General features: G+C 43.8%; 1 protein-coding gene across 5 annotated transcripts in view; it reads left to right on the top strand.

Moving 5' to 3' along the window:
• acbd5a (acyl-CoA binding domain containing 5a) overlaps positions 1-23,560 on the top strand; it is a 211,814-nt gene extending 188,254 nt beyond the window's left edge. For all 5 annotated transcript variants that reach the window (XM_072508428.1, XM_072508427.1, XM_072508426.1 and 2 more), the window contains 6 exons: positions 6,093-6,199; positions 17,373-17,649; positions 18,829-19,028; positions 20,565-20,615; positions 21,932-22,041; positions 22,131-23,560. In XM_072508428.1, coding sequence (XP_072364529.1) covers positions 6,093-6,199; positions 17,373-17,649; positions 18,829-19,028; positions 20,565-20,615; positions 21,932-22,041; positions 22,131-22,143 — 758 coding nt within the window. In that variant the 3' untranslated portion in view covers positions 22,144-23,560. The remainder of the gene's footprint in view (positions 1-6,092; positions 6,200-17,372; positions 17,650-18,828; positions 19,029-20,564; positions 20,616-21,931; positions 22,042-22,130) is intronic.
• Positions 23,561-24,040: the final 480 nt, after the last annotated feature.

Raw genomic sequence — 24,040 nt, 5'->3', positions numbered from 1 at the left:
GGTGGGTGGGGGATTTTGGGTGGGGTAAGGGGAGTGGAGGGGTATTTCAAGGATGTAGGAATCTCCTATGGGCTCGGGTGTATTGGGTACTTCAGGAATGGGGACGGGGGGCTGGTGACTACAGCATCTCTGTCTTTAAAATAGTTACCCAGAAGTTAGAAAAGGTTTTAATTCTTCAAACTTTTTCTGGTTAACTATTTGTGTAACATCGTCAGAACCATCCTAAGGTTGCAATTTAATTTGAATTTTGCACTTCTGGGAAATTGCCATTCAAACCCTTACTTTGCAGGTCTGAGAGGGATCCCAGTGCAGCTCTGGGGTACCCCCCTCCCCAATGCGATTCTGGGGATCTCTGAAGTTACAGCCCACTGTTTCAGTAACAACACCACCAAACTGCTCACATTACTGAGTCCTATTACTGATGATTCAGTTAACTCAGTCCCACTCGCCTTTTCTCTTCTCAGAGATGAAAATCCCTGGCGTCGCTCTCACACACTGAAGTTTCCCCTATCTCTTTTTTTGTGTCGCTTCTGTAATTTGACTACTAGGCAACAGCCCAATGTTCCTGCTGTTCATCCCCCAAAATCACTGAACATCCAATCCCTTTTTAACCCATCTCTTTAATTTTAGGTGCATAACCTCATTGTGTGTGTGTTTGTGTGTGATGAAACTGAAACCATTTTACCATTTATTTATTTATTTTTAAATAATTTTTATTAAAGGTTTTCATAAAATAATAACAAAATGAGAAAGAAAAAAGAACCCAATAGGGTTAAGTACAAAACACAATCTAAAAAAGCAACCACCCAAACCCCTCCCCTGTACCTAAATAATAAATTAACATTAACACCCCGACTTAAGACAACAGGTGTATACACCCCCTCAGACCCTTCCAGTGTAAATAACATAAACAAAAATAAAGTAACCCCCTCCCCACCCCCCGAGCTGCTGCTGCCATCGACCAATGTCTATCGTTCTGCCAGAAAGTCTAAGAACGGTTGCCACCGCCTAAAGAACCCTTGTACCGACCCTCTCAAGGCGAATTTCACCCTCTCCAATTTAATGAACCCTGCCATATCACTGATCCAGGATTCCACGCTTGGGGGCCTCGTATCTTTCCACAGAAGGAGAATCCTTCACCGGGCTACCAGGGACGCAAAGGCCAGAAGTCCGGCCTCTTTCCATTTTACCTTTTATAACATACAAATATACATACATACATATATATAGATATGTGTTGAACTCAAAAATTGCATATTGGTCTTAACACTTGAACTAAATAGAAAACCTTGGAGAACACCAATGTTACATTATTCTGTGCTAAGTCTTTGCTATGTTTAGAATTCTTAGCTTCACAATTTTCTCTGAACTTCCATATCTCCACCTTTGCTGAAGTATACCTCAAATTCATGCTCATTCATGCAAAGTCTTTCTTTACCAGCTTCCCCCTCCCCCCACAGACATATAAATGTCCATTGCACCAGATAGCTTTTTGGTTTGCATTTGACTTTCTCACTTAGGAAAAAGACAGTGCAGTGAGTTGGAGGCTGAAACCATTTTGTACTGGCCATAGCTGTTTATTTGTAACTGTTATTTCCAGTATTTATCTGTTTAAAATGTTGGCCTTAAGTGCACTTGCCAAATTAACTAACAACACAACCATGCTGTAAGCCTGTGAGCAAAACCAGTAATAACACTCTGTAAAGTTTGAGTGCCAAGCATTGAATACTGTTCTCAAATATGTGAAGTCTTCACCTTGGTGGTCAGGATATGATTTGTTTTTAAAATAAACTAATTTAATTGCTGCTGCTTTCATCTCTTGTCTTCTGACTTTGCTTTCTTTGCTGTAACCTTTTATTTTATAATTGATGTACTATGATTCCTCTTTCTAATAGCTCTTAATATATTACTGTGCTCAACCTTCATGCTTCCTACATTCTCATGTGTTGAAACCCATTGTCAGCATATTCTGAGTCAGACTCTTAAAAGTGCGAAGAACTTAAACATAAGAACTTAAGATCTAGGGGGAGTAGGCAAATCAGTCCCTCGAGCCTGCTCCGCAATTCAGTAGATACTGTCTGATTTCTCTGCTTCATCTCCACCCTCTTGCCCACTCCCCAATACCTTTCATTCCGCTACTAAAAAAACTATCCATCTCCTTTAAATGTGTTTAGTGTTCTGGTATTCACTGCACTCTGGGTAGAGAATTCCACCGATTATGACCCTTTGAGTGAAGTAATTCCTCCTCATTTCTGTTTTAATTCCACTACCCCTTAGTCTAAAACTATGGCCTATCATTCTAGAATGTCCAACAAGGGGAAACACTGACTGTCCTGTCAATCCCCTTTTGCATCTTCTACACCTCAATTAGATCTCCTCTCATTCTTCTAAAATCCAACAGGAATAGACCTAAACTGCTCAATCTCTCTTCATAAGACAAGTCCTTCATCCCTGGAATCAATCCAATGAACCTCCTCTGAACCGCCTCTAATGCATTTACAGCCTTCCTCAAGAAAGAGGACCAAAACTGCCTGCGGTACTCCAGATGTGGTTTCACCCCACTATATGGTTGTAACAGCACTTCCCTACTTTTATATTTTATTCCATCAGCAATGAATGCCAATCTATTTGCATTCCTTATTATCTGCTGCACCTGCATACTAACTGAGATTCATGCACGAGGACATCTGGATCCCTCTGCACGGAAGCATTTTGAAGTTTCTTTCCATTTGGATAATAAGTTGTCTTTTTATTCCTTTGACCAAAATGGATAACTTCCCACTTTTCCAACTTAAATTCCATCTGTCAAATTTTGGTCCACTCACCTAGCCTACAAATGCATTAAAGGGATATGGGGAATAGAAAGAGAGGTAGATTTAAGACCAGGGGCTGAACTGCCTACTTCTGCTCCTAATTCCTATGTTCCTATTCAGTCCTTCGAGCCTGCTCCACCATTCGATCATATCATGGCTGATTTCTTCCTGGTCTCAAATCCACCTCCCTACTGGTTGCCCATATCCCTTTAACCCATTTTAAAATCAGAAATATATCTATTTCCTTCGTGAAACCATTGAATGACTCAGACTCCACCGCACTATGGGGCAGCCAGTTCCACAAATTCACCAACCTCTGCTAGAAGTAGTTCCTTCTCATCTCAGTTCTTTTTTTTTTTTTTTTGAAAAATATTTTGAGGCATTTATATATTCATACAACGAACATAATCACAAAACAATAACAATCCTCATCTCAGTTCTAAATCTACCACCTCTCAACCTATATCTGTGACCTCTCGTTCTAGATTGCCCCACAAGGGGAATATTTAGTCTGCATTTACTTTATCAACCCCTTTTAGTATTTTATATACCTCGATCAGATCGCCTCTCATACTTCTGAACTCCAGCGAGTATAAGCCCAAACTTCTGGACGTCTAGAGATATCACTCCACAGGTTCCCCATTATCCACCTTGCTGGTTACGTCCTCCAGCAACCAAGCAAGTTTGTCAAGCATAACGTACCCTTCATAAAACCATGTTGACAATGGTGGATTGAGCTTTGTCTTTCCAAATGTTCAGTCAGCTCCTTCTTAATGATTGACTCCAGAAATCTCCCCACCACAGAAGTCAAGCTAACTGGTCTATAACTTCCTACTTTTTGCCCCTCTCCCTTTTTGAATAGGGGTGTCACATTAGGAGTTTCCAATCCAGGAAATTCTGAAATGTCATAACCAATGCATCCACTATGTCTGCTGCCACCTCCCTTAATATCTTGGGGTGCAGGCCATCAGGTCCCGCAGACGAATCTGCCTTTAATCCCATTAGTTTATTCAATATCACCCCCCTAGTGATGGTTATTGCACCAAGTTCCTCTGCATTAACTGCAGCTTTTGGAACATTTTTATTGTCCTCTATCGTGAAGACAGGGCCAAAATATTGGTTCAGTGACTCTGCCATCTCTGTGTTCCCCATTATTACGTCACCAATATTGTCCTCTAAAGGGCCAACATTTACTTTAGCTATTCTCTTCCTCTTTATATACTTATAGAAGATTTTGGTATCAATGTGTATGTTTTTTCTAATTTCCTTTCGTAGTTCACCTTGGCTCTTTTAAAAAAAATTTAGAGTACCCAATTAATTTTTTCCAATTAAGGGACAATTTAGTGGCCAATCCACCTACCCTGCACAGCTTTGGGTTGTGGGGCTGAAACCCACGCAAGCACGGGGAGAACGTGCAAACTACACACTGACAGTGACCCAGAGCCCCCGGGATCAAACCTGGGACCTCGGCGCTGTGAGGCAGAGTGCTGACCACTGCACTACTGTGCTGCCCCACCTTGACTCTTTTGATGTTATTTTTAGTAGCCATTTGCTGAACCCTAAAGTTCTCCCAATCCTCCAGCTTACCACTAGCTTTTACAATATGGTATGGCCTAGTTTCTGCCTTAATGACTTCCTTGTTTCACCACGGAACATTTTTCTCCCTTTTACAATTTCTCTTCCTCTTAGGAATATACTTTGATTGAGAGGTGTTTAATACCTCCCTGAACATCAGCCATTGATGCTGAACTGTCCTACCCTCAATTATTTGTGCTCCGTCTACTTGGGCCAACTCTTTCCTCAGGCCTCTGTCCAACTTTAAAATTCTAGTATGGCACTCTGTCCTCTCTCATTCAATCTGAGTCTGAAATTATCTACTTCTGTTCCTAATTCTTGTGTTCCTATCCATATCCACCTGTAAATTTCTTATTTCCTCATTGCAATTTACTTTCCCACCTATTTTAGTGTCATCTGCAAATTTGGATCTTGTACATTCTATCCCTCCAACTAAGTTAAATAATGTAAATAGTTGGGACCCGAGTTCTGAACCCTGTGGCACCCCACTGGTTACAGCTTGTTAACCAGATAAAGACCCAGTTATCCCCACTTTCTGCCTTTTGTTGGGTAAAATGGCAGATTTCCTTCCCTAAAGGGCATTAACAAACCAAATGGGTTTTTATAACAGTTAATGATGGCTGTCATGGGTTATAATTATTGAGCCTACCAATTTCAGATTTATTAAAGTGCCACTATCTGCTGTGATCAGATTTAAATCCATGTTCCCAGAGTATGATCCAGTGTTTCTAGACCAGCAACATTATCACTACCCAGCCCTTTGAGGAACTCCTTATTTAATCTGCCTTACCTTCAATAATCTACACTCTGCTAAAAGGCATTTGTACCGATCTACCTGGATAGAGTAGATGGGGAGAAACTGTTTCCACTTGTGAAAGGATTGAGAACGAGTGAGTTTGGATTTAAAATAATTTGCAAAATAATCAAAAGCAATCTGAGGAAAAACATTTACATGTAACGAGTGGTTAAGTTCTGGTATGCACTGCCTGAATGCAGAGATTAAAAATGTGCAGAGAATAGCAATATCAGTGCATATATTGCATGTTCCTGAAATTGATCTTTGCTTAAAAAACTTAATAGATTATGGAAAGAAAACCAACTGTGAAATTTAAGTACCTATACAGTAATAGGTTCATAGATCATAGAATTTACAGTGCATAAGGAGACCATTCGGCCCATCGAATCTGCACTGGCCCTTGGAAAGAGCACCCGACTTAAGCCCACACCACCCTATCCCAGTAACCCCACCAACCTTTTTTGGACAATAAGGGCAATTTAGCATGGCCAATCCACCTAACCTGCACATCTTTCGACTGTGGGAGGACACCAGAGCACTCGGAGGAAACACACCGCACAGACAGTGACCCAAGCCTGAAATCGAACCTGGGACCCTGGAGCTGTGAAGCAAAAGTGCTACCACTGTGGTATCTTGGTTGCACTCACTTGGTTAACATAATTTTTTTTAATTTCAAAGAGAACAACCAAGTTGTTTTTAACAGATCTTTTTCCATTTTCTGTTAGAATTTACTCTGTAATTTGTGTTAATAATTTTAAATTCCTAACATTTTGTATGAACCATTTCTTTTGTAAGTGTTTGGGAAATTTCTGTCTCCGTGCATTGTTTACCTCTGCTCTTAGTGTGGTCTCAACATCTTATTTTGTTACTGCTCATCACTTGTTTTATTCTTCCTTCTATTTGCACAGATGGGGTGGAACACCAAGTCGGTGAGATTTCAGGAACTCAGCACATTACAAGTGATTCAGACAGTGAAGTATATTGTGACTCGATGGAACAGCTGGGACTTGAAGAGGTAAATGATGATATGGAAAACAGCACTCAACAAGCCTTGTGATTATCAAAATCAAATAAATATCATACAAGGAAAAGATGTAACAATAAATATTAGTGTTTTTTCCAACAGCCAGTTCTAAAAATCCTCTGTGAACCAATGGCATTATTCTAGTGCTCTGCTCAGAAAGAAGCAGTAACCAAACACCAAAGATTGGAGATAGGTGGGTAACTGTAAGAGGGACTGGGAAAAAACAGTCAGTGCAGGGATCCCCTGCGGTCGTTCCCCTGAGAAACAAGTATACCGCTTTGGATACTTGTGGGGGGGGGGGACTTACCAGGGGTAAGCCATGGGCTACGGGCCTCTGGCACGGAGTCTGTCCCTGTTGCTCAGAAGGGAAGGGGGGAGAGGAGCAGAGCATTAGTAATTGGGGACTCTATAGTCAGGGGCACAGATAGGAGATTTTGTGGGAGTGTGAGAGACTCACGTTTGGTATGTTGCCTCCCAGGTGCAAGGGTACGTGATGTCTCGGATCGTGTTTTCCGGGTCCTTAGGGGGGAGGGGGAGCAGCCCCAAGTCGTGGTCCACATTGGCACCAACGACATAGGTAGGAAAGGGACAAGGATGTCAGGCAGGCTTTTAGGGAGCTAGGATGGAAGCTCAGAACGAGAACAAACAGAGTTGTTATCTCTGGGTTGTTGCCCGTGCCACGTGATAGTGAGATGAGGAATAGGGAGAGAGAGCATTTAAACACGTGGCTACAGGGATGGTGCAGGCGGGAGGGATTCAGATTTTTGGATAACTAGGGCTCTTTCTGGGGAAGGTGGGACCTCTACAGACAGGATGGTCTACATCTGAACCTGAGGGGCACAAATATCCTGGGGGGGAGATTGTTAGTGCTCTTTGGGGGGTTTAAACTAATGCAGCAGGGGCATGGGAACCTGGATTGTAGTTTTAGGGTAAGTGAGAATGAGAGTATAGAGGTCAGGAGCACAGATTTGACGTCGCAGGAGGGGGCCAGTGTTCAGGTAGGTGGTTTGAAGTGTGTCTACTTCAATGCCAGGAGTATACGAAACAAGGTAGGGGAACTGGCAGCGTGGGTTGGTACCTGGGACTTCGATGTTGTGGCCATTTCGGAGACATGGATAGAGCAGGGACAGGAATGGATGTTGCAGGTTCCGGGGTTTAGGTGTTTTAGTAAGCTCAGAGAAGGAGGCAAAAGAGGGGGAGATGTGGCGCTGCTAGTCAAGAGCAGTATTACGGTGGCGGAGAGGATGCGAGATGGGGACTCTTCTTCCGAGGTAGTATGGGCTGAAGTTAGAAACAGGAAAGGAGAGGTCACCCTGTTGGGAGTTTTTTATAGGCCTCCTAATAGTTCTAGGGATGTAGAGGAAAGGATGGCGAAGATGATTCTGGATATGAGCGAAAGTAACAGGGTAGTTATTATGGGAGACTTTAACTTTCCAAATATTGACTGGAAAAGATATAGTTCGAGTACAATAGATGGGTCGTTTTTTGTACAGTGTGTGCAGGAGGGTTTCCTGAAACAATATGTTGACAGGCCAACAAGAGGCGAGGCCACGTTGGATTTGGTTTTGGGTAATGAACCAGGCCAGGTGTTGGATTTGGAGGTAGGAGAGCACTTTGGGGACAGTGACCACAATTCAGTGACGTTTACGTTAATGATGGAAAGGGATAAGTATACACCGCAGGGCAAGAGTTATAGCTGGGGGAAGGGCAATTATGATGCCATTAGACGTGACTTGGGGGGGATAAGGTGGAGAAGTAGGCTGCAAGTGTTGGGCACACTGGATAAGTGGGGCTTGTTCAAGGATCAGCTACTGCGTGTTCTTGATAAGTATGTACCGGTCAGACAGGGAGGAAGGCGTCGAGCGAGGGAACCGTGGTTTACCAAGGAAGTGGAATCTTTTGTTAAGAGGAAGAAGGAGGCCTATGTGAAAATGATGTGTGAAGTTTTGGTTGGGGCGATGGATAGTTACAAGGTAGCGAGGAAGGATCTAAAGAGAGAGCTAAGACGAGCAAGGAGGGGACATGAGAAGTATTTGGCAGGAAGGATCAAGGAAAACCCAAAAGCTTTCTATAGGTATGTCAGGAATAAGCGAATGACTAGGGAAAGAGTAGGACCAGCCAAGGACAGGGATGGGAAATTGTGTGTGGAGTCTGAAGAGATAGGCGAGATACTAAATGAATATTTTTCGTCAGTATTCACTCAGGAAAAAGATAATGTTGTGGAGGAGAATGCTGAGCCCCAGGCTAATAGAATAGATGGCATTGAGGTACGTAGGGAAGAGGTGTTGGCAATTCTGGACAGGCTGAAAATAGATAAGTCCCCGGGACCTGATGGGATTTATCCTAGGATTCTATGGGAGGCCAGGGAAGAGATTGCTGGACCTTTGGCTTTGATTTTTATGTCATCATTGGCTACAGGAATAGTGCCAGAGGACTGGAGGACAGCAAATGTGGTCCCTTTGTTCAAAAAGGGGAGCAGAGACAACCCCGGCAACTATAGACCGGTGAGCCTCACGTCTGTAGTGGGTAAAGTCTTGGAGGGGATTATAAGAGACAAGATTTATAATCATCTAGATAGGAATAATATGATCAGGGATAGTCAGCATGGCTTTGTGAAGGGTAGGTCATGCCTCACAAACCTTATTGAGTTCTTTGAGAAGGTGACTGAACAGGTAGACGAGGGTAGAGCAGTTGATGTGGTGTATATGGATTTCAGCAAAGCCTTTGATAAGGTTCACCACGGTAGGCTAGTGCAGAAAATACGGAGGCTGGGGATTGAGGGTGATTTAGAGATGTGGATCAGAAATTGGCTAGCTGAAAGAAGACAGAGGGTGGTGGTTGATGGGAAATGTTCAGAATGGAGTTCAGTTACAAGTGGCGTACCACAAGGATCTGTTCTGGGGCCGTTGCTGTTTGTCATTTTTATCAATGACCTAGAGGAAGGCGCAGAAGGGTGGGTGAGTAAATTTGCAGACGACACTAAAGTCGGTGGTGTTGTCGATAGTGTGGAAGGATGTAGCAGGTTACAGAAGGATATAGATAAGCTGCAGAGCTGGGCTGAGAGGTGGCAAATGGAGTTTAATGTAGAGAAGTGTGAGGTGATTCACTTTGGAAGGAATAACAGGAATGCGGAATATTTGGCTAATGGTAAAGTTCTTGAAAGTGTGGATGAGCAGAGGGATCTAGGTGTCCATGTACATAGATCCCTGAAAGTTGCCACCCAGGTTGATAGGGTTGTGAAGAAGGCCTATGGAGTGTTGGCCTTTATTGGTAGAGGGATTGAGTTCCGGAGTCGGGAGGTCATGTTGCAGCTGTACAGAACTCTGGTACGGCCGCATTTGGAGTATTGCGTACAGTTCTGGTCACCGCATTATAGGAAGGACGTGGAGGCTTTGGAGCGGGTGCAGAGGAGATTTACCAGGATGTTGCCTGGTATGGAGGGAAAATCTTATGAGGAAAGGCTGATGGACTTGAGGTTGTTTTCGTTGGAGAGAAGAAGGTTAAGAGGAGACTTAATAGAGGCATACAAAATGATCAGGGGGTTGGATAGGGTGGACAGTGAGAGCCTTCTCCCGCGGATGGATATGGCTGGCACGAGGGGACATAACTTTAAACTGAGGGGTAATAGATATAGGACAGAGGTCAGAGGTAGGTTCTTTACGCAAAGAGTAGTGAGGCCGTGGAATGCCCTACCTGCTACAGTAGTGAACTCGCCAACATTGAGGGCATTTAAAAGTTTATTGGATAAACATATGGATGATAATGGCATAGTGTAGGTTAGATGGCTTTTGTTTCGGTGCAACATCGTGGGCCGAAGGGCCTGTACTGCGCTGTATTGTTCTATGTTCTATGTTCTATGTCTGTAATTAATATAGTCCACATAGACATCTCTCTCTATTAGAGAGAGACAATTGATTATATTTAACTTGAGGGACACCACTCCACAAACATGGGTCAAGGCAAAAAGGAGATAGACCTCCATGAACGATCACAGCTGGTATGGGGATTGAACCCATGCCATTAGAACATACAGTGCAGAAGGAGGCCATTCGGCCCATCGAGTCTGCACCAACCCACTTAAGCCTTCACCTCAACCCCATCCCCGCAACCCAACAACCCCTCCTAACCATTTTTGGTCACTAAGGGCAATTTAGCATGGCCAAACCACCTAACCTGCACGTCTTTGGACTGTGGGAGGAAACCCACGCAGACACTGGGAGAAGGTGCAGACTCCGCACAGACAGTGACCCAGCAGGGAATCGAGCCTGGCACCCTGGCGCTGTGAAGCCACAGTGCTAATCACTTGTGCTATCGTGCTGCCCTAAAGCATCATTCTGCACCATCATATAGATGTCTTGCCAAATGAGCTAACCAATCCCCAGTGGAATGAAGCAGTAGGCCTACAGGATATTTGATATGAGGGGAGGCTGTGGCATAGTGGTATTGTCGCTTGACTAGTAATCCAGGATGATATTTTGGGGACGCGGGTTTGAATCTCACCACGGCAGGTGATGGAATTTAAACTCAATAAAATATGTGGAATTAAAAGTCTAATGATGACCATGAAACCATTGTCGAAAAAACCCATTGAGTTCACTAATGTCCTTCAGGGAAGGAAATCTGCTAATCTAACCTGGTCTGGACTATGTGACTGCAGATCCACAGCAAGGTGGTTGACTCTTAACTGTCCCCTCTAGGGTATTTAGGAATGGGCAGTAAATGTTGGCACAGCCTGCGACGCTCTGTCCCATGAACGAATTTAAAAAAATATATTAGCCTTATAATCTTCAGATTCTTTAATAGTCAGACATTTTCTAGCTAAAGGAGATAATGTGACATTGACTGCTTTAGATCAGTGTTTATTTTCTATTGGGGTGGACAGATTTCTAGATTTGCTTAAAAGCTCATTTTGACTTGTTTGCAAAATCAATTCGAACAACCTGTTACATCTATACCCTTGAAATAATAAAGGAATATGCCAGACTTTGTTTTATTTATTCTGCTGAGAACAAACCTGCATTCTGTCATCTTATCCTTGTGTTATTCCATTATGGAATCATCCTTATCACACTTCTTTTGAAGATAGATGATCAGTATTGTACAAGTTGTACTTATTTTAACGCTTTTGACCTGTGCATTGGTTGCATAGTTCAGTGTCACCAGTAACATTTGAGTTATAAAATGCGCGTGTCTTTTTTTGTTAATTTAGAGAACCCAATTTTTTTTTTTCCAATTAAGGGGCAATTTAGCATGGCCAATCCACCTAACCTGCACATCTTTTGGGTTGTGGGGCTGAAACCCATGCAGACACTGGGAGAATGTGCAAACTCCACAAGGACAGTGACTCAGGGCAAGGATTCGAACCAGGGTCCTCAGCGCCATAGTCACAGTGCTAACCACTGCGCCACCGTGCTGCCCTCGTATAATTTTTTTTAACAACCAACAACAGATCTGTGCAGAAATCCAATACGCTTCGATATTCCCGATAGGCATATATGCTTTATTTAGATACATTACAGACCCTTTCTTTTCTAACAACCATTTCAAAATTCATTTAGCTGCTTTATGATTAATCCAACTCTTTATATTTTCTTTTCTTTTTTTTCAAACATTTTATTAGGGTATTTGTAGTTTTTATAATAATAACAGGAACATAAACATGGTACATAAAACATTTCCATCCTTATCACGTTCTTCGCACCCTCAACAATGAAACAACAGCCTAACCCCCCCCTAGATTTCTGCCTCTGCTGACATTTTAATTTTCTCCGAGAAAGTCGACGAACGACTGCCACCTCCGGACAAACCCTAACACTTACCCTCTTAGGGCGAACTTTATTTTCTCAAGACTGATAAACCCAGCCATGTCACTAACCCGGTCTCTAATTTTGGGGGCTTCAATTCCCTCCACATTAACAGTATCTGTTTCCGGGCTACAAGGGAGGCAAAGGCCAAAACGGCAGCCTCTCTCGCCCCCTGGACTCCGGCTCTTCCGACAGTCCAAAGATCGCCACCTCTGGACTCAGCACCACCCGTGTTTTAAGTATCGTGGACATAGTCTTAGCAAAACCCTCCAAGCTTCGGGCATGCCCAAAACATATGGAAATGGTTTGCTGGACATCCTGCGCACCTCGCACACCTGTCCTCTACCCACATCCGGGCCACCGTCATGAGTGCCCAGTGAACTACCTTGAATTGTATCAGGCTAAGCCTGGCACATGATGAGGATGTGTTAACCCTGCTTAAGGCATCCGCCCACAGACCCGCCTCTATTCCTCCCCCTAGCTCCTCTTCCCACTTGCCCTTTAATAATAATAATATAATAATAATCACAAGTAGGCTTCAATGAAGTTACTGTGAAAAGCTCCTAGTCGCCACATTCCGGCACCTGTTCGGGGAGGCCGGTACGGGAATTGAATCCGCGCTGCAGCCTTGTTCTGCATTACAAGTCAGCTATTTAGCCCAATTTGCTAAACCAGCCCCTGTTTAGTTCCTTTAGTTCCTCTATCTGGGTATCCTCCGACTCCATAAGTTCTTTGACTCTTTATATTTTCCTATCTGTCTTGATCTCTTGTTTGATTTCTATTTCTATATTCCTTGTTATCACTATCGTTTCAGATCTGTTTTGATTCTATTTCACTGTCTATCTGCAAGAATTATTTGGGAGATCTGGATAATTTAGTAGGTTCAAAACCAGCCCAGGTTGATGGGATGGAAGCCAATTGTCTCTGCCAACTATAAGGGCATAATTAAGCAGTCTCGACTTGATTCTAAACATTGAACTTCCATCTTTTTCTCTCTCCTCTTGAAGAGATGCTCCTGGAATTGGTGATCGCAAATTGCTCATCCTTAACAAAAGGATGACTGATTTTCTAAAACAAAAAATGAGACAATTGGTGTAAATGCTCCTGGAGTTGCCATGACGGTATTTTCAAACAAAGTAGAGGGAGTTGGCAGCGCTCACTTGGCTGAGCAGGAAAAATCCACACAAAAAATTAACACAGATGCGCTAATCTTTATTAGTGTCACAAGTAGGCTTACATTACACTGCAACAAAGTTACTGTGAACATCTCCTAGTCACTGCTGCGTGTTTCCTTCGAACTCTAAATTTCCCATCACAATTTTTAATGTGAAAAAACAAAAGGATAGCTTTGTTCAAATCCCCTATTTGTGATTTTCCAAATAATTGTTTTGGACTTTGACTTTCCTTCGATGTAAATGATTTGTGGTAATTATTTTGTGTGAAACTTTGAGATTAGTATCTCATGGAGATATCACATAATCAGAAACTTGAGAAACTGAAGTATAGTAAATGGCTTTGTTGATATGGCAGCAATCCTCTTTATTGCCAACGCTAGGATCATCTTTCACCTCTGCTGTTATTTACTAACCCAGGTTTGGCCAACTTGCGGCCCACAGGCCACTATGCAGCCTGCAAGGCCTTCAATCTGGCTGTGGACCCAAAGTTTAAAATGCCGGCCTTTAAATTTGAAGATTCATCAAGTTTCTGCTCATACAATCACAGATGTTAGCTGTTGATAAGATCACACTGAGCCAATCAGCAGCAAAGGTGGGAGAAAAAAGTCTCTGATTGGAGGAGCAGTTTCCTTCAGTCTGAGGCCTGAAAAAAATAGTCTGTTGTGGAGGGAGGGAGATTTTCAGTCACCATTGAGAGAGTGACTACCGAGCAGGGATGCTGGGGAAATACGATTACCGAGCAGGGGGAGAGAGGTGTGGGAGAGAGGAACAACAGAGTGGGATGAGGAAGAGAGGAACAACGGGGTGGAGTGGGGAAGAGAGGAACAACAGAGTGGGATGAGGAAGAGAGGAACAACAGAGTGGGGTGGGGAAGAGAGGAACAACGGGATGGGGTGGGGAAGAGAAGAACAACAGAGTGGGATGGGGAAGTGGGAAACAACAGAGTGGGATGGGGAAGTGGGGAACAACTAGAGTGGGGAAGAGAGGAACAACAGGGTGGAGAAGAGAGGAACAACAGAGTGGGATGGGGAAGTGGGAATCAACAGAATGGGGTGGGGAAGAGAGGAACAACAGTGGGATGGGGGAAACAACAGAGTGGGGTGGGGAAGAGAGGAACAACAGAGTAGGATGGGGAGATGTAGAAGAGTGGAACAACTAGAGTGGGGAAGAGGGGAACAAAAAGAGTGGGGAAGAGAGGAACAACGGAGTGGGGTGGGGAAGAGAGGAACAACAGAGTGGGATGGGGAAGTGGGAAACAACAGAGTGGGATGGGGAAGAGGAACAAAAGAGGGGGGTGGGGAAGAGAGGAACAACAGAGTAGGATGGGGAGATGGGGAAGTGGGGAACAACGAGTGGGGAAGAGGAACAAAAAGAGTGGGGAAGAGAGGAACAACAGTGGGGTGGGGAAGAGAGGAACAACAGTGGGGTGGGGAAGAGAGGAACAACAGTGGGGTGGGGAAGAGAGGAACAACAGTGTGGTGGGGAAGAGAGGAACAACGGGATGGGGTGGGGAAGAGAGGAACAACGGGATGGGGTGGGGAAGAGAGGAACAACAGTGGGAAAGAGAGGAACAACAGTGGGGAAGAGAGGAACAACAGTGAGGTGGGGAAGAGAGGAACAACAGAGTGGGATGGGGAAGAGAGGAACGATGGGGAAGTGGGGAACAACAGAGTGGGGTGGGGAAGAGAGGAACGATGGGGAAGTGGGGAACAACAGAGTGGGGAACAGAGGAACAACAAGAGTGGGATGGGGAAAAGAGGAACAACAAGAGTGGGATGGGGAAGAGAGGAACAACAGAGTGGGATGGGGAAGAGAGGAACAACAGAGTGGGATGGGGAAGTGGGAATCAACAGAATGTGGTGGGGAAGAGAGGAACAACCGAGTGGGGTGGGGAAGAGAGGAACAACAGAGTAGGATGGGGAGATGGAGAAGAGTGGAACAACTAGAGTGGGGAAGAGAGGAACAAAAAGAGTGAGGAAGAGAGGAACAAAAAGAGTGGGGAAGAGAGGAACAAAGGAGTGGGGTGGGGAAGGGAGGAACAACAGAGTGGGATGGGGAAGTGGGAAACAACAGAGTGGGATGGGGAAGAGGAACAACAGAGGGGGGTGGGGAAGAGAGGAACAACAGAGTAGGATGGGGAGATGGAGAAGTGGGGAACAACGAGTGGGGAAGAGGAACAAAAAGAGTGGGGAAGAGAGGAACAACAGTGGGGTGGGGAAGAGAGGAACAACAGTGGGGTGGGGAAGAGAGGAACAACAGTGGGGTGGGGAAGAGAGGAACAACAGTGGGGTGGGGAAGAGAGGAACAACAGTGGGGTGGGGAAGAGAGGAACAACGGGATGGGGTGGGGAAGAGATGAACAACGGGATGGGGTGGGGAAGAGAGGTACAACAGTGGGAAAAAGAGGAACAACAGTGGGGAAGAGAGGAACAACAGAGTGGGATGGGGAAGAGAGGAACGATGGGGAAGTGGGGAACAACAGAGTGGGGAACAGAGGAACAACAGGAGTGGGATGGGGAAGAGAGGAACAACAAGAGTGGGATGGGGAAGAGAGGAACAACAGAGTGGGATGGGGAAGAGAGGAACAACAGAGTGGGATGGGGAAGTGGGAATCAACAGAATGTGGTGGGGAAGAGAGGAACAACAGAGTGGGATGGGGAAGTGGGAATCAACAGAATGTGGTGGGGAAGAGAGGAACAACGGAGTGGGGTGGGGAAGAGAGGAACAACAGAGTGGGGTGGGGAAGAGAGGAACAACAGAGTAGGATGGGGAAGTGGGGAACAACAGAGTGGGATGGGGAAGAGAGGAACAACTGAGTGGGATGAGGAAGAGGAACAACGGGGTGGGATGGGGAAGAGAGGAACAACAGGGTGGGGAAGAGAGGAACAACAGAGTGGGGTGGGGAAGAGAGGAACAACAGAGTAGGATGGGGAAGTGGGGAACAACAGAGTGGGATGGGGAAGAGAGGAACAACTGAGTGGGATGAGGAAGAGAGGAACAACGGGGTGGGATGGGGAAGAGAGGAACAACAGGGTGGGGAAGAGAGAAACAACAGAGTGGGGTGGGGAAGAGAGGGCGACCGCCGAGTGGGGTGTGGGAGAGGACGACCTCTGAGAGGGGGACCAGGGAATAAGAGCCCGTGCTGCTGAACTAGTGAGGCAGTGGCTGACAGTGACATGAGGAGTGGGGGAGAAGCGTGGAATGGTGAAAAGGGCTGCTGGTGGCGTGCGAGAAAGGGGATGCTGGTAGGGATGGGGGCAAGAAAGAGGCAGCTGGTGGAGGGGGGCAGGGTGTGAAAAAGAGGCTGCTGTTGGGGGCGGGGGAGTTAGTGTGGCCATAGGTGGGGTGAGTGAGAGTGTACATGAATGAGAGCACCCTGAGCCTGCTAGTGTCAAAAAACACAATTTAACCCTCTCACATACAAATGGTCATATTTATTAATTGCTCATTTTTTCAAATTATCGATTCATTGCTCTGACATTACTTCATTTTTGTTTAGAAAGCTGTTTCTTTCCCTCATACCTCAACACTTAAAGCCTTATCTTTCTGAAAGTTGCTCATGTTTTTGAGTGAGAAAAAAATCTAAATGTGGCCCCTTGCACGAAAAGGTTGGACAAGCCTGGGATAACCAAACGTATCTCCCATCACCACCTGTTCCACAGAACGTCTTCACTGTGCACGTTTGGGCAGCATGGTAGCATAGTGGTTAGCACTATGGCTTCCCAGCGCCAGGGTACCAGGTTTGATTCCCGGCTTGGGTCACTGTACGGAGTCTGCACGATCTCCCGTGTCTCTGTGGGTTTCCTCCGGGTGCTCCGGTTTCCTCCCACGAGTCCTGAAAGACGTGCTACTGGGTAATTTGGACATTCTGAATTCTCCCTCTGTGTCCCCGAACAGATGTGGAATGTGGAGACTAAGGGTTTTTCACAGTAACTGCATTGCAATGTTAATGTAAGCCTACTTATGACAAAGATTATTATTAATATTAGGAAATTATTCTTAATCCTAAACGAGTAACAAAAATCTATTAGTTTGACAAGTAAAGTGATGTTACTAATCAAATTAAACTTTAAAGTTTTTTTTCTTGGGTTACTTTCCTTAAGTATGCTCAAACATGAATAGTGGATAAGTAATTATTTGATGTTGCCAAGAACTGTAAACATTTTGTTTTACTTCATTTTTGTAGATTTCGGGAGCTGTATCCTGTGGCAGAGAGAATTTTAACAGTTCTCTGATAACCTCAGAATGTAATCACAATCAGCTATTGGAAAACACAAAAAGTTCCAAAATAGCATTTGAGCATTCCCTAAGATCCCTTGGGAATCCCAAAGCAAAGTTACATGATTTGGGAGAAGGAGGTGTTACCCATGGTGGTGAAGATGCAAAGTCAGGTGGAAGTGGCCCTCCCAAAGAGAAGATAACTGACAAAAGAACTGATTCTCATGGTCCCAGGAGAGGGCGAGGTATGTTTTTGATCGAAAGAGGGTCTTTACTCGAAGTATTGCCCCACAATTATGTCCCAAGGACTTCTTGTTGTAAGAACTTTTGTTTGGGGGGGGGGGGGGGGGTGTAGTTGCAGGTTGCATATTATTTTCCATCCTCTTCCATTTGAAGCTCCTGCACATTTCCCCTCTGTAGAAGATTGAAGACCCTCTCCCAGGAAATCCTCATTTAATCCGAGAGATGACTTCCATGTGGTGAATGTGCATCGTCGGAAAACCAAAAATGAAAGGGAGGAAAAATGTATAATCTTCCCTTCTCCCCTTATGGCGTTCTTAATTACAAACATTGTTCATAACTCTTAGTATGAAATGTCATAGCAATGCATATAATAGAAACATAGTGTTACAGCTAAAGCAATTGGAAAAGGTTGATCCATCAACAACTTGCATTAATATTGCACCTTTGAATGAGGACAGGCATCTCAAGCCACTTGAGAAGTGGATATTCCTCTGTAGCATCTCTCCAAAAGTTCAATCTTCACTACCTGGAAGAGCAAGGACAGCAGGTGCAGGGGAAATACCAAGTTATACACCATTGTCTTTTCAATATCACTGGGCTGAAATCCTGGAACTCCCTCCCTAACCAGAATTTTGGAAACACCTTCACTATATTGACTGCAGCAATTCAAAAAGGCAGTCAATTATCACCTTCTCAAGGGCAACTAGGGACGAGCAATAAATACCAGCTTAGCTAGCAACAACCACATCCAAAGATCCAGTTTTTAAAAATGCACTGTGTTGATCCAGAGGAGGCACCTCGTGTAATTTCACTCTCTGCTCTCCTCTTTGAACTTTGCAATTCTGTTTTAAATGATTTAGATTCTGTGCTTCAACAGTTCTTCATGGCAGAGAATTCCATATTCTATCAACCATTTGTTAATAGATTTCTCTAACCACTCCTAATTTTTATACTTATTATTTCTCATTACAATCTTGCTGACCAGTAGAAATAACCCATCATGATTCATCTTACCGTAATTCTTCATGTCGAAGACATCTATTGAATCACTCCTTAATCTTCTTGGGTCTGAATGTCTTGACCATTGTAACCATTCAGCTTTCTAAACAGTTCCGTGCTTGCTCCGTATTGTTGCCAAATTGGAAGGAGTGATTTATATTGTGTTCCTGTTTACCTTGTAGGCAACAGGGTGCAGCCCTCGGGGGATGGTTTTCAGACCGCACAGCTGGGTAATGGTGGCGATAGGGAACGAAGGGGGTCAGACCGGCTACAAAAAGGCAGTGTGAATGAACAGATCGCAGTTGTGCTCATCAGACTCCAGGAAGATATGCAGAGTGTGTTGGAACGGCTTCATATGTTGGAAGCAGTGACCGCTTCTCAGGTAAGCGGTAATCACAAAAAACCAAGGGCCGGTTTCTCCATTTGAGACTCTGTTCTGAAACTGGGACTGAATTGCATGAGTTCCACGACCCTGATAACGGCACCAATCCAGGAGTGATTCAGGACATCCTAATGGGCTAGCACAGGTGCCACATGGAACTAGTGCAATTGCAACAAACGCTGGCGTGTGATTCCCCGGTGTCGGGATTGACACTTGGGAGCTGGATGGGGCCAGAGAGTACATTGGAGGAGGGCGGGGGGGTATGGAGCCACGGAGGTACCCATACGACCCGGGCGCTCAGCTCACAATTGGCAGTCAGCGGCATGCGCAGCCACAGGGCTGTCTTGCAGGCTGCAGCAATGGTGGTCCGTGCCTGTCCACCCCGACCCCATGGCCCACCTCGTGGCTGCCCCCTCAATACTCCCTCAGGGCCTGGCAGAAGCCCCCCCCCCCCCCCCCCCCCCCCCCCCCCAGCCAGCTGTACAACTGTCAGCACACTAGAGCGATATTGGACACTGTTCATACCCCTCTCTTTCCCTCAGCAGCTATAGCGCCTGTTTCCCTATTTTAAGTATGACAAGTGATCCTCGCCATCAGGAATTCTTCCTGGGGAGGTGGAACATCGCGGGAGGCCTGGAGAATTATGGGGTGAGCCTGTTAATGGTTTAGCACAGTGGGCTAAACAGCTGGCTTGTAATGCAGAACAAGGTCCGCAGCGTGGGTTCAATTCAGGTACCTGCCTCCCCGAACGGGCGCTGGAATGTGGCGACTAGGAGCTTTTCACAGTAGCTTCATTGAAGCCTACTTGTGACCATAAGTGATTATTATTATTAATGATATGCCGAAGGCGTTTACTGTGCATGCGGCATATAATGCATTCACGCCGCTGCCGAGGCACCGGAGCATGGCATTCCGTTGGGCGTCTGGCCCCGGCCTTGTTTTCCGGCTGACACAATTCTTCGCCCGATCACGCTTCACGATTCCAGAGTCGCTGAACTGAAAATCTCGCCCCAAGTGTTTGTATATCTCAACAAACATGCAATCGTGCACTTCCTATTCACGATTATAAGTTCTGTGATGTAAGATCGCATGTACAGACCCATGGGTATTAATGCCCTCTTGTGGTGAATTAAGGGATGGGGAGTAGATTTGCACTCCCAGTCTTAACTGGGCCATTAATGGCAGGGTTAAGAAAGTTGTGTTTCTTCATGAGGTAAGAGAGAACAGACAACTTGTGGTAACAGAGCACTATTGGCAAAACCTACAGGCAGAAAGGAAATATGGTTCATTGAATGCTGTATTTTTAAAGTTAAAAGAATATAAAAGGTCGAAGAGAAATTGCTGGAGAGTCGCCGTATGAACACTACTATTAATTTGGGCATACTTCATTTAAAATGGTGTTGCATCAATAATTGTAATTTCCTCTCTTTCCTTCCATAACAAGTAGCAATTGTAAAACTTTTATCCATACAACTTTACTTATGTTTTATTCAATAGCAAAGCTATGAAATCTGTTTCCTTTCCTTCATATCACAGGCCAAGTCCGAAAATGCTCAACCAAAGTTGAAGCATGGTACAGGTGATGAGGTAAGTATTGCAGCATATTAATATAATCAAGAACAACAAAGAACAAAGAAATGTACAGCACAGGAACAGGTCCTTCGGCCCTCCAAGCCCGTGCCGACCATGCTGCCCGACTAAACTACAATCTTCTACACTTCCTGGGTCCGTATCCCTCCATTCCCATCCTATTCATGTATTTGTCAAGATGCCCCTTAAATGTCACTATCGTCCCTGCTTTTCCACCACCTCCTCCGGTAGCGAGTTCCAGGCACCCACTACCCTCTGCGTAAAAAACTTGCCTTGTACATCTACTCTAAACCTTGCCCCTCTCACCTTAAACCTATGCCCCCTAGTAATTGACCCCTCTACCCTGGGGAAAAGCCTCTGACTATCCACTCTATCTATGCCCCTCATAATTTTGTATACCTCTATCAGGTCTCCCCTCAACCTCCTTCGTTCCAGTGAGAACAAACCGAGTTTATTCAACCGCTCCTCATAGCTAATGCCCTCCATACCAGGCAACATTCTGGTAAATCTCTTCTGCACCCTCTCTAAAGCCTCCACATCCTTCTGGTAGTGTGGCGACCAGAATTGAACACTATACTCCAAGTGTGGCCTAACTAAGGTTCTATACAGCTGCAACATGACTTGCCAATTCTTATACTCAATGCCCCGGCCAATGAAGGCAAGCATGCTGTATGCCTTCTTGACTACCTTCTCCACCTGTGTTGCCCCTTTCAGTGACATGTGGACCTGTACTCCTAGATCTCTTTGACTTTCAATACTCTTGAGGGTTCTACCATTCACCCTATATTCCCTACCTGCATTAGACCTTCCAAAATGCATTACCTCACATTTGTCCGGATTAAACTCCATCTGCCATCTCTCCGCCCAAGTCTCCAAACAATCTAAATCCTGCTGTATCCTCCGACAGTCCTCATCGCTATCCGCAATTCCACCAACCTTTGTGTCGTCTGCAAACTTACTAATCAGACCAGTTACATTTTCCTCCAAATCATTTATATAAATGTAAATCAATTGTAAATCATTTTGAGGAAATTGTGAGAGAGTTAAATTTATAAACTTTGGTCTGCAGTGTTCTGTTTTCCCAGCAAATGTGATTTCCCAGATAATAAGAACTTTAATGAACCTTCATGATATTTTCATTTCAATAATTTTCTATCTGTATTAATTTATGTAGCCAGGCACAACACTGTCATGTTGTTTCTTCCAAGGTTGGGTATTGTTTATAATTTTACATTTTGTTAAGTTTTATGCAATGTGATATGGCGTGAAAGACATTTGTTATAGTGCGTGTGTGTGTTTTTCCCCCCATTTAGAGACCATCCTGGTGGCCTTTTGATGTGTCTGGCCGTACTGTAGCATTTGCCGTTCTTTGGCCTGTCATTATCCAGTTATTGGTACATATGTATTTTCAAAGGAGGAAGAGGTACTGTTTGAACAATTTCTTTTGTTTCTACGCACTAGAAATGACTGCAACCTGATTGACATGTTCCTAATTTCTGTCTCAAATTCCAGAAAACCGAATTAGGCATCCACCTGGGAATGTAATAAAGGCTGCAGACTCAGAAAATTGGAAAGCATTGAAAGTGTGACATGATTGTTTGCATTTGTTTATTCAGTGGCATTTTACTTTAACATTGTCCAATTATGTGCATTTTGCAATAATGCTACCACGAATGTACACTGTACATAACTAAATACTATGACATTACTGATACTTGAGCCAAATAATTATATTAATTCTGGATGAATTTAATAATTATCTTTAAGTTATATTGTTCTGATTTTTAAAAATGTATGTAACACTGTCATCTTACTGAATGTAAATCTGTTTAGCTGCTTGTGATATAGCTAAAATTGATTTTGGATGGAAAGTGGGAAATTCTAAACATTAGAAAAATGTAAAACACTTGATAATTTCTAGTGTTTTAGCTAGAAATCAGTCAATAAAATGTTGCACCTTACACTTCTTTGGCCAAATTCCTCGCCAGCAGGGTCGCAATGAACCAATGATTTTGTTTTTTCATTGCAAGACCTTTTGAAGAGCACTTGAGTCCTCCTGTTGTCCCAGCCAACATTCCCACTTGACTAACGTTAGCAAAATGGCTTGACAGGTCATTGACTCAGTTGCTGTTTGTGGGATCTTGCTGTGCACACATTGGCTGCTGCCTTTGTTGGCAAAATAGTGTCATCGCTTAAAGATTGCTTGCAAAGCAATTTGGCACATACTTTCCTTTATATAGTTCGTTATACAAAGGTTATACAATGAAGTTTACGTGCACGCACTGAGCATATAGTAATACCCCCACTGGATTGTTCCAATTGAATGGAGTGCTTTGACCCAATGACCAGTTCCTTTGGATGACCTATTAGATGAATATTTTCATCTTTATTTTTTTGTAGTTTATTGTTTAGCAACAAGCCATATATAGTAGATATAGAAGATGCTTTATCCCCAACATTTTTGCTGGAATATTGGCTAAAATTGAGATTATGTAACCAGACACTAATGTACTGAGATTCAATACAACATTAATATGTCCTTTCACGTGCATGTAACTTCATTTATATATTATTGTCAACTGTGAAGTCTAATCATATCGATGCTGTTAATAGTTGTACAAATTAGACTATAGAAAAGCAAGTGCAATATTTTTTCAATTGCATTGTAATAAAATTGCAAACTGAAGAAGATAAATCTCATAGGTTATCTAATAGCAATTTAATACTAATTTTAAATTAAAATGAGTTATAAGATTCAGTTTATCGAAGCACATTATTATTGCAACCACTTTTATGAATATTTAGAGTTCTGCTAAAATCTCAGGCTCAGATTCAAGAAACAAATACTGTAAGCATGAAAATAATTTGCAGAATATAGCTTTAAGCATGATAGATATGATATATTTTTATCATATGAGCCACAAATAAATCTTTTTGCTGGATGTTCAGTGTTTCTTTTTGTATTTATTTTAAAATTTGAAATTGGGAGAATAAACTAAAAAGTATTTTGTGTGTGTGTGCATGTGTGCGGCCGTCATGTTCTGTCTGCAGTGCCTTTTGAGAATTTCTAGGCTTGTTCGAGTTTTCAAAATTCTCATGATTTCTAAAATATATAGACGTAGCTAATCTGAATATTCAATGGGATGGATGTTATTTGATTAGAGGCCAGTTTAGCTCATTGGATGAGACTGCTGGTTTGTGATACAGAACAAGGCCAGCAACGTAAGTTCATTCCCGTACTGGCTGAGGTTATTCATGAAGGCCCCACCTTCTCAGACCTCGCCTGAGGTGTGGTGACCCTCTGGTTAAACCACCACAACGTTTCTGGGCATTCCTAAAATCTGATGGTAACCAAGTCAAAATGGAAGTCGATACAGGTGCAGCTGTATCATGGATACCTGAGACAATTTATAATCAGAGGT

The sequence above is a fragment of the Scyliorhinus torazame genome, chromosome 6 (genome assembly GCF_047496885.1).
Source record: "Scyliorhinus torazame isolate Kashiwa2021f chromosome 6, sScyTor2.1, whole genome shotgun sequence".
Lineage (NCBI taxonomy): Eukaryota > Metazoa > Chordata > Chondrichthyes > Carcharhiniformes > Scyliorhinidae > Scyliorhinus > Scyliorhinus torazame.
Note: the sequence above shows the minus strand (reverse complement) of the source record. Positions and strands in the feature narration are given on the sequence as shown.